Source organism: Somniosus microcephalus, chromosome 4 (genome assembly GCF_052327205.1).
Source record: "Somniosus microcephalus isolate GS21.2 chromosome 4, FLI_Smic_1.0, whole genome shotgun sequence".
Taxonomy (NCBI): Eukaryota; Metazoa; Chordata; class Chondrichthyes; order Squaliformes; family Somniosidae; genus Somniosus; species Somniosus microcephalus.
In genome coordinates, this window is record NC_140990.1 from 268,262,538 (window position 1) to 268,279,637 (window position 17,100).

Here is a 17,100-nt window from a genome sequence, read left to right on the forward strand (position 1 = left end):
TTCTTTTTGTTCCACAGCTTATCTTTAAAAAAAATTTGTCCTACAAATTGAGGCGGATAGATAAAATTCTTGCGGCTAGCCTATGTCTGTCACACTCCAGACATCGCACTTCAATGACAGATCTTGTTACAGATGCAAAACAATCTACAAATAAAGGAAGAGACTCATTTTCTGCGAGTTCTTTTGACCTGGATCCTAAAATTTACAAGCAGCTATAATTGTCTTCTAATTACCTCAAAGGTTTACAAGCAGCTACAATTATGTGGATTTTTCTATTTAGACCAGTTCCTCACAGAGAACACTTGAACAATGGCCTTAAGGTGGGGGCAGGCTAGGTTAAATACAGCTCCATCTTAGCACCTCATCATCACCGCCATTCTCTAAACTAACCGCAGGGGAGGTCTGTTAAGTTTATATAAATTTGCCAAATTTGTATAAAGTTGACAGCTTCATAGTGCCAATAATTTTGAATAAATTTTGGGCAATGTAGCCACTATGCTAGACATAATTGTTGCTCCGGATATTTTTGTGAATGGCCATAAATGGTGATAAGCGTACAAAATGCAATATTGATGACACTCTTTTTCCTTTGGGATAAACAGGAATTTCACATTGCTCCTAGCTTTAACCATATTGACCAACCACTATGATCAGAAATCTCCATTAAGTGCTCCATTCTCAGTACTCAGAAAACATTACAGAAGCAACAGGTATTACAATTTGAACAATTTTACAATTGAGCTTGTCGTTATTTGGAGTAACGTATAGAAGAATGAATGAACCACATATAATTCAAGTGTGATAGCAAAATACTGCAGATGCTGGAAATCCAAAATAACAACAGAAAATGCTGGAAAAACTCAGCAGGCCAGGCAACATCCGTGGAGAGAAATTAGAGTCAACGTTTTGGGTCAAAACCCTTTATCAAGGGTTTTGACCTGAAACATTGACTCTAATTTCTCTCCACAGATGTTGCCTGGCCTGCTGAGTTTTTCCAGCATTTTCTGTTGTTATTTATAATTCAAGTGTGTTATGAAGATTTATTTTTTAATCATAAGAAACCATTATTTTTTTCCATATTGTTGTAATTTAGAATTACTTCAAATAGGAAACTGTGTAGTCATCTGTTTTTGAACCTTTCAACAGATTATACATTTCAAACACAAAATATTAGTCATTTAAATAATGCAAAAATGGTGTTTGTGAAAATAAAAGGATTAGCATTTTCATAATTTTAGTGATCTGCAGCCAGAAAATAAACCTGGGTTCAAAAAATCTTAACAATCACATTTATTTTAATTCCTAAGTCTTTACCTTTGCCATCTGGGCTTGGACACCATTGCCCTTTAAGGCAGCCACTGCCTTCTGAGCAGCAGCTGGACTGTCAAAATCCACAAAGCCATAACCTGAAATGCAACATCAGAGAGCATAATTACTACTTAACCAAAGCCAAACGAGTTCATTAAAAATAAATGAAACACCTACATTATTGCCTCTTCAACATTCATTTAATGTATGCACCCATTGCTGTAGACAGTGTTCTCTGGCAAGCATGTCAAAAAAGATTAAGTTTTAACAGAAAAGGAAATAGTTATCAGATAACCTTGTTGAATGGATTCTGGCTTTGTTCAGTGTTAAATTGCTATATTTGTGGTTTTCTATTATTCTAATATCGACGAAAACATGGGGAAAATTACGCAAATCACTTTGATGTGCACACATGACCATGCATTCATCTCTATTTTATGAGATATCTTGAACAACACAAGACTTACTCAATTATGCTGCTTAAAGTTCTTAAGATGTTAAACTCAGTTATTGCAGTATCTCAGAATTCAGATACCTCTTTTCCTATTTTGAAGAACTCTAGTGGAAATGCTTCACAGCATAATTAAACAAGCACTAATACACTGAAGCATTGTGATTGTACAACATCTTGTTGATTTCACATTTCTGTGGCTAAGGTTAGCAAAACGTTCCAATTTACAGTTTTTCTAAATATGCAATGAACTCAGACATGTATGGGTGCAGTTTCCTGCTCTCACCTTGAACTGGAAAATTTAATCAACTTTGATTCCAATTTCCACCCTTCCCTCACCTTCACATGGTCCATCTCTGACTCTTCACTTCACTTCCCTTCCCTTCCCCGACCTCTGGGGATAGGCTATCAACCAATATCCACTATAAGCCTACTGACACCCACAGTTACCTGGACGACACATCTTTGCACCCCGCTTCCTGTAAGGACTCTGTTCCATTCTCCCAGTTTTTCCGTCTCCGTTGCATTTGTACTAACGATGCCACCCTTCCATACCAGTGCTTCCGATAATTCTTCCTTTTTCCTCAACCTAGGATTCCCCTCCACCGTGGTTGACAGGGCCCTCAGCCAAAGTTCCCTTTAAGCTGTGCAGCCGTGTGGTCTGTAGGTCCCCATTTTTTCAGATGGCAGCTGTTGATAATTCTGCTATTTTCATTTACACCATCATCCCTTTTGTCATTTAATCTCTCCTGCATTCTACCCTATCACAGGCCTTCCCTTTTTTCTTTCCTCCCCTCCATGTTTTCCCTGCCTCTGTACTTGCTTGAAACCTGTGACATCTCTAACTTTTTCCAGTTCTGACTGTTACGTCCGTGTATAATCAGACACAGACTGCGGAGAACGGTACAAACGGTGTTTACTCAACGTGGCTCAGACTGCAACTGATCTGTACAGATTACTACTCAACGTTCTATACAGGTGTGGTCACTGCCGGTACTACAGTATACATGAGCTGTAAAAAATAGTTCCCCCCCCCCCCCTTAAAAAGGTACATATATTACAATTCCTCCCCTTTTAGATTAACAGTACCATAACACTCATTTAACAATTAAATATCAAACTAATTACAATTAACACTTTTAACATGCAACATTAGCTGAAAATAGTCTATTTATAAATTCAGTCTTTGGGGAGGCTTCCTGATCCTTTCTGGATAGCGCCTTTCCCGAGTGTCTTGCTCTTGGTGCGGAGGCGATTCTGGCCCCCTGTCGTCGGTTGGTTCATCAGCTTCCGATGCTACTGTTTCTGGGGCAGATGCGACCTGTACGTCGGGTTCATCACCGGGTACGTATGGGCGAGGCATGGGGTTGACTTGTTCCTGTGACTCTAGGATCTGGTCAGCATGGCGTCTCACGATGCTCTCCCCAACGTCCACTGTGTACATTAGTGGGCCCTGCCGTTTGCATATCATTCCTGGCTGCCATTTTTCTGTTCGGTAGTCGCGGGCCAAGACTGGTTGCCCTACATTGAAGCTCCTTGTTGGCTTCTCATGGATGTGCTGGAATTGCTTACTCTCAACATCTCTTCGTACGTTTGGTCTGAGCAAATCCAGGCGAGATCTTAATCTATGCTGCAGCGGAATGTTGTCATTGTACATAGCCTTTATTGCCTTCTTAAAGGTTTGTACGAACCTCTCAGCCAATCCATTTGCGGCTGGATGATACGGGGCGGATGTGTAATACCTTACCCCATTCTTTTTCAAGAACCTCCGGAACTCTTCGGACACAAACTGTGGTCCGTTGTCGGAGCAAATCTGTTCTGGCAAGCCATTCCTGGCAAAAATGGTCCGTAGGACTGCAATAGTTTTCTCCGTGGTGGTGGAGGACATTTTGATGACCTCAGGCCATTTCGAGTGCGCATCCACGGCTATTAAAAACATTGAGTCCATGAATGGACCAGCAAAATCAATATGCACCCGTTGCCATGGAGATGAGGGCCACTCCCATGGGTGTAGTGGGGCCTGTGGTGGTGCATTTTGGACTTTCTGGCATCCTGAGCAGCTCTTGGTCAGGTCCTCGATTTGTTTATCGATTCCCGGCCACCACACATAAGCCCTGGCTAGGCTTTTCATTTTTACCCCTCCCAGATGACCCTCATGAAGCTCATTGAGCACTCTATCCCTGAACTTGGGTGGAATTACCACTCGGGATCCACACATCAAGGTCCCCCGGCACACTGACAGCTGTTCTCTCCTTGTCGAGAATGCTGGCAACAGTGAGTCGCTATGTGCTGGCCATCCCTTCACCGTCAAATCATATACCCGAGACAGTGTCGGGTCATTTCGGGTTTCCTTTTCAATACAAGCGTTAGTTACCGGTAGGTATTCAACTATAGTTGAATGGAATATTTCGACAGGATCCACTGCTGGTGCTTCCTCCACAATAGGCAGTGGCAGGCGTGATAGCCCATCAGCATTTCCATGCTGTTTCGTGCTCTTACATTCAATCTCATAGTGGTGCGCCCCTAGAAAAAGTGACCATCTTTGTAGTCGTTGCGCAGTCATCACCGGAACGCCCTTCTTCGGATTAAAAATGGAGACAAGAGGCTGGTGATCAGTCAGCAAGGTGAATTTTTGCCCGTGCAGATAGTGATTGAACTTTTTCACTCCCCACACTAGGCTGAGGGCCTCCCTGTCAATCTGGGCGTAGTTACGCTCGGCTGAGGTTAGTGATCGTGACGCAAAGGCTATTGGCCTCTCTGAGCCGTCCGAGAATTTGTGCGACAGCACCGCTCCAATGCCGTAGGGTGACGCATCACATGCCAACCGAATTGGTAATGCTGGGTTGTAATGGGCCAATACCTCTTTCGATGTGATTAGTGTTTTGCTCTTCTGGAAAGCTCGTCTACATTCGTCACTCCACTTTCATGGCACCCCAGTTTGCAGTAGGGTGTTCAGTGGGTGTAGTATTGTAGACAAATTTGGCAAGAACTTATGGTAGTAGTTTACCAGCCCGAGGAACGACCTCAGTTGTGACACATTTTCCGGTGCTGGAGCCTTGACTACTGCCTCAATCTTCTCTGGGGACTTATGTAACCCCTCTTTATCGATAACGTGGCCACAATACGAGATCTGTTTTCTAAAAAACTCGCATTTGGGGCGGTTAGCTCGGAGCCCATATTCCTGCAATCTAGTGAGCACCTGCTCCAGGTTGGCAAGGTGATCACTGTCATTTTCGCCTGTGACCAGGATGTCGTCCAAATAACACTGGGTCCCTGGGATCCCTTGCAGGACTTGTTCCATTGCCCTCTGCCAAATAGCCGGAGCTGATGCTACCCCGAATACCAGCCGGTTGTATTGGGAGAGACCTTTATGGGTGTTGATTGTGAGGTATTTTTTTGATGCTTCTTCTACCTCCATTTGCAGATACGCCTAGGCCAGATCAATCTTAGTGAAGCGTTTCCCTCCAGATAGCGAGGCGAAAATATCTTCAATCCGCGGAAGTGGATATTGTATGGTGTGAAGGACCGGGTTCACTGTCACCTTAAAGTCCCCACAGATGCGAACCTTCCTTGGTTCCCCAGGCGTGCTGCTCAACGACTTTTTCATCACAGGGACGATGGGTGTAGCCCACTCGCTCCAGTCTACCTTGGACAGTACACATGAACGTTCCAGACTCTCCAGCTCTGCTTCGACGGCTGGGCGGATCGCATAAGGTACCGGTCTGGCCTTAAAAAATTTTGGACTTGCGTTTTCTTCAATTTTAATCGTCGCTGTCATGCCTTTTAGTGTTCCGAGTCCTTGCTGGAACACTTCTTTCGCGTCAGTTAGGATCTTTGACAGTCGCCCAGGTGTGACATCATCATCCTTTTTGTCAGCCACAGTCAGTGCCTGTATGGAATGCCAATCCAGTTGTATTTTCCGGATCCATTCACGTCCCAGTAATGGTGGTCCTCCATCTTGCAATACATACAGGTCTAGTTTTGGTGTTTCCTTACCGTTATATATAAAGGTCACCCTTATTTTTCCTTTGGGGTAGAGTTTTTGCCCCGTGTACGTCTTCAAAATAATTTTTGTGTCTCTCAAGGGTATGTGTGAGAATAGCCGCTCGTAGTCCCGTCGGTTTATGACTGTTAGGGCTGATCCGGTGTCCAATTCCATCTTTACCTGGACTCCTGCTATCTTGAGAGTGACCCAAATGGTTCGGTGATCCTCTGTTGTGATCACATTATATAGTTTCAGACAACTCAGTTCCCTGCTTTCGGAGTCGTTATCACTCTTTTGTTCGTCTGAACTATTCTCCGTTATCTTATGTACCTTCTTGTACTTTCCTTTGGTCGATTTCTTATTGCTGGTTTTCTTTCCCGACCTGCAGACTCGTGCTATGTGTCCTACTTTTCCACACTGTCTGCACACTTTGTCCTTGAACCAGCAATCATTCTGGTCGTGTGTTGTTCTGCCGCAGCGATAGCACTTCTCTGTTCCATATGACATTTCATTTGTGCCATATTCTTGCGGTCTGTTGTATCTCTGCAGCGCCCCGTGCTGCTGCTTCATATGATACCGCAATGCTGAAAGCCTTTTCCAGCGTAAGGTCCTTTTCAGATAAAAGCTGTTTCTGGGTTCCTTCACTTTGAAGCCCACACACAAACTTGTCCCTTAAGGTATCTGCTAGTCCCGTTCCAAACTGGCAGTGTTTCGATAGCTTGCGCAGTTCCGTTAAATACTCAGCATTACTTTCATCTTTATGCTGGTTCCTTTTGTGAAACTTAAATCTTTCTGCTATCAGCAGCGGTGTGGGGTTTAAGTGGTCCTGTAGGATTGACACTATGTTTTCAAAATCCTTTTCTACTGGCTTCTCTGGGGTTACTAGGTTTTGCACCCATTAAATTCAACAATACCAGCGCTTTCTTGTCATCTGGCACTTCATTCGCCTTGCAGTATACTTCTATGCGTTCGACATATGTCGTCCAATCTTCGACTTCATTGTCGAACGCTGTGATACTGCCACTCTTCGGCATTTTTGGGTGTGGTTAGACTGGCTTAAAATGGCGTCTCCTGCGCTTTCCTTTCTTCCCCGCTGCGGCTTAAAATGGCGTCTCCCGCGCTGCTGCCAACACCGCTCTCGGCGGTCCTCGTGGCAAATGGCGACGCCCTGTGAGTTTTGCGCGCTGCTCCTGCGCTGCTGCCAATGCTGCTCTCTGCGGTCCTCGTGACAATGGCAGCGCCTCGCGTTTTCCTGCGCGCCTCTCTCCCCCGTTGACGCTGCTCGGCCCTTGAACACCGGCTGCGCTCTGCTCTCTCTCGTCTCTCTCCCCCGTTGACGCCGCTCGGTCCTGAACACCAGCTGCACCCTGTGCGCTCTGCCCTCTCTCCCCCCTCTCGCTCTCCCCCGTCGACGCCGCGCGGCCTTTTTCTGTGCCGCTCGGTCAGGCTCTAGCCCGCCGCTGTCCGGGAAGGGTCTGCGCAGTACCTGTTGCCAGCCCGTTTCACTGGACCACCGTGACTGGAAAGCCAAGCCTGGCTCTCGACAGCCTCCCCTGCGATGCTCAAATCTCCGCTGGATGACTGGGCGGTTGCCTGTGGTCGACGCCCGTGCTTCTGGACTCGACCTTCTTCCACTGTTCTCCAGGAGCGAATCCCTGGGAGGTGATGCAGAGTTGCAGGTAGGTTCGAATCTACCTCATTGTCAATGTTACATCCGTGTATAATCAGACACAGACTGCGGAGAACGGTACAAACGGTGTTTACTCAATGTGGCTCAGACTGCAACTGATCTGTACAGATTACTACTCAATGTCATATACAGGTGTGGTCACTACCGGTACTACAGTATACATGAGCTGTAAAAAGTAGTTGCCCCCCTTAAAGGTACATACATTACACTGACAAAAGGTCATCGACCTGAAACATTAACACGGTTTCTCGCTCCACAGATGCTGCCTGACCTGCTGAGTATTTCCAGCATTTTTTGTTTTTACGTATCAGCTGGCCTGTGTAGTGTAACATCTCAGCCTGAGGACAGAGATTGTGCAAAACAGGACAGGGAGCTGATTTGAACTGCACTTATCTCTGGGGCCAGGAGTTGCCTCCGATTAGAAGGAACATCAACAGCAACATCAATATTTTGCATAAGACGAGATCTTAATATACAAAATGAAATGGACCCAAATAAACTAGTAATCTGTTGGAGGTACTATGCATAGCTGTGATCACACCTGGATATATGCATTTCAGACTGGATGAATGCTGGGATTTTTCCCTAACATTCGGGTTTTCTAATTTGCATATGGTGTCGCAAGTACTTTGCATATGGTGTCACAAGTTAAAAGTGCTACTTGGTGAGTCAGCAACCTTCTTTCTCACTGTAAAGCTAAACAATCCATGAATGGATTGTTTTTGTCACCCAACAAAAAAAACTGAGGAATAAATAATTTTATTAAATTATTTATTCACACTTTAATACTTCAACTATATAGTAGATTAAGGGACTACTTAACTTAAAAAAGTACACGAGAGGCAAAGGCAAAAACCTATCGGCTATAAATAATTAAATAAAACCATAGGCTTAATATACAAAACTGAGCAATCAAAGTAACAAACAGAAATCATATTACAGTAAATCTGTTATTCATAATTTAGTACTAAAGGTGAATCAGTTAGCACTAGAAATAGATAGATAAATATATAAAGTAGATATTAACAGCAGTTTGTGTTGCCATGGAAGTTGCCATAACTTGCTCCATCATGATGAGTTCCACTGTGGTGTTGACCAGTCGGTCCATCTTGGACAGAATGGTATCCATGCTCTTCCAGTACACCTAGCATTTCCTGGAAGATGCCGATCAGCCTTCTTCGGTAGCCTGGGAGCTCGAAGTCTGCATCCGAGTCCTCACATGTCAGCTGTGGCTCAGTTGGTAGCACTCTTGCCTCTGCGTCAGAAGATTGTGGGTTCAAGTCCCACTCCAGAGACTTGAGCGCAAAATCTAGACTGACACTCCAGTGCAGTACTGAGGGAGTGTTGCACTGTCGGAGGTGCCATCTTTCGGATGAGACGTTAAACCGAGGCCCCGTCTACCACCAATGTTCGCTGTAAGCTGCGGTGTTCTGCGCGGCCTGTTTCTTTTATTGCACAGTTCCTTTATATTTATGCGCCTGCGTGAAAGTTACAATGTAAAAGCTGGTGAACGGCCTGCGCGGGATCTTTCCCATTATTGCGTGCCCGCAGGGAACGTTAGTTGCCACGTACAGATATTTCCTTTAACCTAGCCTCTGAAGTCCACGTGGTGCCAGTATCTGAAGTGGTGCTTGCAAGAGTCAGATCAAGTGACGGTGCATCTTCTGGAAGACTGCGTTCCTCTTCCTCCACTGGCCGAGCGGCCTCGACATTCTCGGCAGCTGAAACGAAAGAGAGGGACAAGGGTTAGCTTGTGGTGTGAGGGAGAGCAGAGATAATTAAGTAGGTGTTGAATGCCTCTGCACCTTGTCATGCAGAGTGTATGGAGTGAGGGAGAAATCAGAAGAAACAAAGAGGATTAGGTATGAAGAAACCTTGTGACATCTCCTCCTGTGTGACATTTCTCCAGAGTTTCCAGCTGCCATGGCCTCTATTCTGGCTCTTCTCATGATGACTAGCACGCACTTTTCAAGGTTGGGGGGGGGGGGGGAAGCGGGTGTGCTGGTGGGTGCTTCTTCCTCTGGTGGCAGATTGTTGCCTGGTGTGCGAGACCTTCTCTTGCAAGAAACAGGGGAGTGTGTTAGTGAGAGTCTTGAGAAGTGTTCAGAGAGTGTGGCTGTCATGGTGAATAGCTGACATGGTAGAACTGTGTGTGAGCCTGAGGAGAAGAAGGTTCAGTGGTGTGGTGCAGTGATTATAGGAATGAGAGTGCTGTCATTGTTGTAATTAATGAGGCTGTAAGTGGTGCAGCTGTGACTAGAAAGTATGAGAGCAGTCTTCTTACCTATACAACTCTACATCATTGATTTTCTTCTGGCATTGTAGCCATATTCTTGGCAATGACAGACTCAGCGATTTCTTCCTACCATCTTTGAAGATGCCTGGAGAGCTTCCTGCCCCCTTGAGGGGGTGGGGGGGGGCGGGGGAAGAGAGGATTTCCCTTCTCTTCTCCACCAAGGCCTCCAGTGCAGCATCAGAAATCCTTGATGTCCGCTCACTCCCTTCTTCATGAATGTGAAGCCAGAATGCACTTTCCCTTTAAGAGGTGTTGGCTGCCTTTAAGTAGTGTCATGGATGCCCGATATCCGCACACGCCTGATAGGTGTGTAGCCAGTAAGTAACACTGGCTGCCCACCTGGATGATTAAACTCCAGGTCAAAATGATTTTAACCTTTGACCTGCCTCCAAACCCGCCCTCTGAGCGCCAGCAAAATCCAGCCCTTAGATACTTGATCTGTCTTGAGGGAGATTTTTTTACAAGGGATCAGGCAAAAAATTATAGAAAAATCACGCAGCTTAAAGTAAAGCAATGTGCCCAACATCGAAAAGATGGATTAACTGTACTTGGGAGTCCTTTGAATTTCACTCACATATAAATGGTTGAGTTGTTCTCGGTGTATAGCAAGAAAAGTAAAATTAACTGGGCTGATGGACATTTTATTGATAGTTTTTTCTTATCAATAGCTTCCAATAGATAAAAATGTTACCCTGCTCTCCAGGTTAATGTAATGTATAATTTTAAAATTTGTAAAAAAAAATTGATTGGGTACAGCTTATGACACTTTTGTATCCATTTTCTTTCTTTGTTCCATTTTCAGATTTATTTGGATTATTTTGATCTGTTCAACTTTCTTGTGAATATTTTTTATCATTACAAAGAACACAGCTTGGCTCAGATATATTATAAATTGTATCGTAAGTTAGATTTTACTGGTTTGAATTGTTTAAGTAGCCTAGATGGGTACAAAACAACAGGATATTTGAATGATTCAAAATATATAATCAAATGGTGCTTAAGGACTATTTTATTATAATTGAGAGGACTAATTTGTAGAATTTGCAAACCTTTCAGATTCAGATGGCAGGCAAATAGCCTGCCGACAGCATGTCTATATCTCCTAAGGCAAAGACAAAGAGCTGTATTATAATTACATTACCATTTCAACCAGTGTGCTTAAGTGCTAGCTAAAATTGTGTGCATCAGCTTCAGAATAGTCAAAGTAGCAACCTTGGCACTGCACTGAACATGGGTTATCTGCTAGTTCAGATGGGTAGCTTGCTACCTTTGCCTAAGATGGAACTCTGTGCCAAGCAGTTTCTTATATTTCCAAGACACAAATCTAAGAAGTAATAACCACAATGCACAAAGTGAGAGCTTAACAATTATTCTATTTGAGTTTTTGCATTAAAATATCTAGTAACCGTTTTTGAACATGTGAATGAACATAATAATGAAAGGATTTAATAAGGTTATTTTATATACAAATCGCCTCATCTGCATATATGTGGCAATTATTTTTTAACTCTCTGCACCTCAGGTTATACTTTGAAATGCATGCACAATAACAGATACACTTGTTCGATATTCTGCAAGATGAGGGCTAATATGAAAACATGCACCGTGTTAAATTAAATTGTTTAAAAAAACGTGGTGTATATTTTATGAACTACTGATCCTTATACAGAGCTCCATGCATTGGAAGTGTTTACTGGGAATTTAAGCACCCCACTTAATTTTACATCCATTATATACGGAGAACTATGCAGGACGTGCTGATCTCTGTGCCTAAATTCCTGATTTGCATTCCTTTCACATGAAATACTGCACAGGGAGCGTTAATTGTTCAAATCTACCCATTATTAAAAAAGTTTCAAATATCACACACAATGCATGAACTGTTCATTTACATTTCCTGCAAAACCTCTGTACACAGTTGAACTGTACACAGCAGAAGAGAAGAGAGACATGGTGCACAGAAAACTAGGAGGGACAAACAGCAACACAACAAAGAATAGTTTTTGTATCTGCATTTCCACGAGTGTCATTAGAGAAGCCAACTCTCTGGGAATATAAAGTACTTAACCCCAGCTGTGTCCCATGTGGTGACATTTTATTTTGTGACATATTTGGGACACTGTATTTTAAGTTCATTTCTGTAGAACCCAGAAGAGATTAGTTTCCAGCTGGAAGACCTCAAGTGGACACACTTCGGTGATGTCAGTCAAAACACTCCCACGGGAGTTCACGTACTCTCCAGCAATTAAGTAATTTTTAGTATATTCAGGAATTTTAGTAATTTTTAAAACCAAAGCTGTAATGAATTTTTACCAAACAGAGCAAATGCTCACAGTCCTTGGCTACAGAAAAGGATCCAGAATGGTTTAGCAGCAGATTTCAGTGCTGGTCAGCAGACACTTTCCATAGGAATGTTACCAGTGAGTCTTAAAAGTTCTTGCAGGAAATGGCTGCATCTGGGCTCTATGTAGGAGCACTTGGAATGCTGTTTTGAACATGTCAAATATAAATAAAAATCTGTCACACAGATCTCATTAAGGGTTTTGCAATGCACATTGAAAGTACTCATTAATAGTAACTTCTCAGCATCACAGAATGATACAGCACAGAAGGAGGCCATTCGGCCCATCATGCCTGCTCTTTGAAAGAGCTAGCAAATTAGTCCCACTCCCCTGCTCTTTCCCCATAGCCCTGTAAATGTTTCCTTTTCAAGTATTTATCCAATTTCCTTTTGAAAGTTATTATTGAATCTGCTTCCATCACCCTTTAAGGCAGTGCATTCCAGATCAAAACAACTTGCTGCGTAAACATTTTATTTCTCGTGTCACCTCTGGTTCTTTTACCAATTACCTTAAATCTGTGTCCTCTGGTTACCGACCTTTCTGCAACTGGAAACTGTTTCTTCTTATTTGCTCTATCAAAACCCTTCAAGATTTCAAAGACCTCTATCAAATCGCCTCTTAACCTTCTCTGCTCTAAGGAGAAGAACCTCAGTTTCTCGAGTCTCTCCAGGTAACTGTAGTCTTTCATCCCTGCTACCACTCCAGTAAATCTCTTCTGCACCCTCTCTAAGGTCTTAACATCCTTCCAGAAGTGTGGTGCCCAGAATTGGCCACAATACTTCAGCTGGGGCTTAACCAGTGTTTTATAAAGGTGTAGAATAACTTCCTTGCTTTTGTACTCTATGCCTCTATTTATAAAGCCAAGGGTCCCGTATGCCTTTTTAACAGCCTTTTCAACTTGTCCTGCCACCCTCAAACACTTTTTAATGTATATTTTGGTAGGAAGAATAAGGAGGACACATACTCCTTGGAAAACAAGGAGGCGATTTTGCCAGCCTTGGGGACGCAGGACTGCCGGGAAAATGGCAGAATTTGGGGGCGGGTGCCCAACCCGCCTCTGTGCCATCTTTCCAAGAGGCGCGTAGCCGTCCAGCGCCGGGTCCCATCTCCTTGGAGGCAGGAAGGGATTACAGCCACTTAACTGCCTGTTAACAGGTAGTTAACAGGCAGAAAATAGGCTTATCACCATTTTGCCCACACAAGTGCGGGCTTCCAGAAGGCTCCGAACCCCGCCAGAGTCACCGAGGCGAGTAGTGGGTCTGCGGGGTCGGAAGGGTGCAAAATTGCACTGTGAAGGTAACTGATGGGTGCAAGTGTGGAGAGGTGAGTATCTGAGGTAAGTAGAAAGTGTTAGAAAAAGTGTACTTACCTTTGTTTCTTCCTGCAGGCTTCAAGAGTTGGGTATGTGGAGAGTCTTGCACCTCCGCGGCAGAGATGACAGATGGCAGTTGCATTCTCCAGTGCAACAACCATCTCATTTCTGCAAAAGAAAGAGGTTTGATAAGGTCATGAATTCAAGACCTCATCAAACTACAAAGAATGTCACTGTTTGACAGCTTCACAGAGCTGTCCAACGATGACAATTCATCTGTCAAAATGTCATACGTTGACGTTCTCTGCAACCGGCTTTCCCTTAATTGGCCTGCTTAGCCCGCTGGGCGGGCTTAACAAGGTCAATCAGGGGAAAATAGCGTGGGTTGGCCAGAAGTTGATGGAGGCGGGACTGAAACTCGACAAGTGGGAGTCCTGCCTCCAAAAGCTCCCCATTTGCAAAATCACCCCCCAAGTGTCTAAATGGAGTAGGGGAGCAGAGGGATCTGGGGATACAGATATACAAATCACTAAAAGTAGCGACACAGGTTAATAAGACCATAAAGAAAGCAAACAAAGTACTGGAGTTCATTTCTAGAGGGATAGAATTGAAAAGCAGAGAAGTTATATTAAACTTGTATAGAACCTTTGTTAAGACTACACTTGGAGTACTGGTTGAACAGTTCTGGTCTCTATATTATACAAAGAATATAGAGGCACTGGAGAAGGTACAAAAAAGACTTACTAGGATGATGCCAGAACTGAGAGGTTATAGATATCAGGGAAGATTGAACAGGCTGGGCCTCTTTTCTCTAGAAAAGAGACTGAGGGGTGGCCTTATAGAGGTCTTCAAGATTATGAAAGGGTTTGATAGGGTAGATGCAGAGAACATGTTTTCACTTGCGAGGCAGACCACAACCAGGGGCTATAAAGATAAAAGAAAAACAGAAAATGCTGGAAATACTCAGCAGGTCAGGCAGCATCTGTGGAGAGAGAAACAGAGTTAATGTTTCAGGTCGATGACCCTTCATCAGAACTGGCTATAAATGTAAGATAGTCACTAATAAATCCAATAGTGAATTCAGGAGAAACTTCTTTACTCAGAAAGTGGTTAGAATTTGGAACTCACTACGACAAGGAGTAGTTGAGGTGACTAGCATAGATGCATTTAAGGGGAAGCTATATAAAGACATGAGGGATAAAGGAATAGAGGGATATGTTGATGGGATTAGATGAAGAAGGGTGTGAGGAGGCTCTGTGGAGCATAAACTCCGGCATGGACCCGTTGAGCCAAATGGCCTATTTCTGTGCTGTAAATACTATATAATACCCCAAGTCGCTCTGTTCCTGCACCCCCTTTAAAATTGTACCATTTTGTTTATGTTGCCTCTCCTCATTCTTCCTACCAAAATGAATCACTTCACACTTCTCTACGTTAAATTTCATCTGCCATGTGTTTGTCCATTTTATCAGTCTGTCTATATCCTACTAAAGTCTGTTACTATCCTCTTCACTGTTTACTGCATTTCTGAGTTTCATGTCATCTGCAAACTTTGAAATTATGCCTTGTGTACCAGATCATTAACATATATCTAAAACAACAATGGTCCCAACACCGACCCCTGGGGACACTACTGCACACTTCCCTCCAGTCTGAAAAAGAACCATTCACTACTACTCTCTGCCTTCTGTCCCTTAGCCAATTTTATATCCAATCAGCCACTGCCTCTTTAATCCCATGGGCTTCACTTTTGCTAACAATTCTATTATGTAGTACTTTATCAAATGCCTTTTGAAAGTCCATATACATATAAAAGTTTCCCCACCACCGACATTGGTTGACTGGCCTGTAATTGCCAGGTTTATCCTTCTCCCCAACAGTGATGATTGAGGACCTGTGTTGACTGTTGGGGAAGTCGTCAAGAATGGTTCTGGAGGTGATGATTGGGTTTCCTTTGCTGTCTGGGTTATATTCTCTCTGCCACCTTGACGAATGAAATATAGCTCGACCTTTGGCTTCAAAAAGGAGGAATTTATTCTCTATTGAAGCCCACTGCACAATTGCTTCTCCATTATAGTTGACGTCTGCATAGTCCCACATTGTGTGGTGGCTATTAAAGTCTCCAAGATGGATGGATGGATGTTGACTCGGAAGGAGCAGTGGGTCAGGCCTCTGTAATAGTGGTTTGCAGACATTGGAGATTGTTAGTTCTCCTCCGCATATTGCTGTAGTGAAAACTCCGGCAATACTGCTATGCTTGAGTTCAGTGCAGCCTTCGATGCCTTGTTTGACATAGCACACCAGGCCATATTTGGGACGGTTATTGCAAGTGATTAGGTCAAAACCTATGATACATCCTCTTGTGTCAAACTGGTGGATGTGTTCGATGTGTGTTTCTTCAAGAACCAGGACATCAACGCTGTGTTTCTTGAGTAATCGTTTGAGATATTTGCATTTTGAACGAGAGATGCCTTCGATGTTAAGTTGGCATATTTGGATGTTGGGCCTACATGTAGTTTTCTTTGGTCCTGGAGAGGACCGTTCAATTTGCTTGGTTTGCTACTGTCACCGGGAGGTCGATTTAACGACAAATTCAGTATCCTTTGAGATGACATTAGTTGTGATCCAAGATCACGTAATAGGGTGGGCCACAAGAAGGCTGTCATCATCCATCAAAATTCCTGTCCTTACATCAACACTAAAACCATGCTGGAACTTCAAAAAAAGCAGACTGGGAAACCTTTCAAAGGTCAAATGACACCAACATCAGGTGGATTCCACCAACCATCAATGCCTTCAACAGATTTATAGGAATTATTAAAGCTACCGCAAAACGCAGCATACCTTGAGGGTTTGGAAAGACATATATACCATTATTACAACACAAAAAGAAAATACTGCAGATGCTGGAAATCTGAAATAAAAACAGAAAATGCTGGAGATACTCAGCAGGTCAGGCAGCATCTGTGAAGAGAGAAACAGAGTTAACATTTCAGGTCGATGACCTTTCATCAGAACTGGAAAAAAGCAGGAAATGCAACAGATTTTTAGGCAAGTGTAGGGGCTGGGAAATGGGGGAGGGGATGAAAGAACAAAAGGGAAGGTCTGTAATAGGATAGAAGGCAGAAGTTAAGAGACATTAAGAGATATTCAAGGCAAAAGGAGATGGTAATGGGACAGGTTAAGAAACAAAGGATGGCTCTAGATGAAGTGTAAATTGCGCTGGCAGAATGAAAGACAGCTGCCATGTGGGAGAGAAGAACAGAAGGCACAAACAAAAAGTGTGGATAATAAAAAATATATATATGATAGGGGCCAGGTTATGATCTGAAATTGTTGAACTCTATGGGCTGGATTTTCATTGAGGAGGCGGGTAGGAGGCGGGACTACAACTTTCGGGGTTGTAGTCCCGCCTCCATCGAGTTGTGGCCAACCCACGCGATTTTCACTTGATTGACCTTGTTGAGCCCGCCCAGCGGGCCAATTAAGGGCCACCCGGCAACAGGTGACGTCACAGATTGACATTTCATCTGTCAAGAGCTTTTGACAGATGAAATATCAGCGTTTCACAGCTGTTTGAAGCTGTCAAACACTGACAATCTGTACTCCAAGTTAATTCCTTCCTCTCAGGATGATTTAGAGGTCTCTCCGGAACAGAAAGCTGAATGCTGCAGATTTTGACAGATCGCGGCCATTCTGCTTTCTGTGCCGGTGAG

The 17,100-nt window shown here is 43.6% G+C and overlaps 1 protein-coding gene across 14 annotated transcripts in view; it reads right to left on the bottom strand.

Moving 5' to 3' along the window:
• LOC147120445 (RNA-binding motif, single-stranded-interacting protein 1-like) overlaps nucleotides 1–17,100 on the bottom strand; it is a 661,270-nt gene that overhangs the window by 169,381 nt on the left and 474,789 nt on the right. For all 14 annotated transcript variants that reach the window (XM_085986392.1, XM_085986391.1, XM_085986393.1 and 11 more), the window contains one exon: nucleotides 1,315–1,406. In XM_085986392.1, the coding sequence (XP_085842518.1) occupies nucleotides 1,315–1,406 (92 nt within the window). The remainder of the gene's footprint in view (nucleotides 1–1,314; nucleotides 1,407–17,100) is intronic.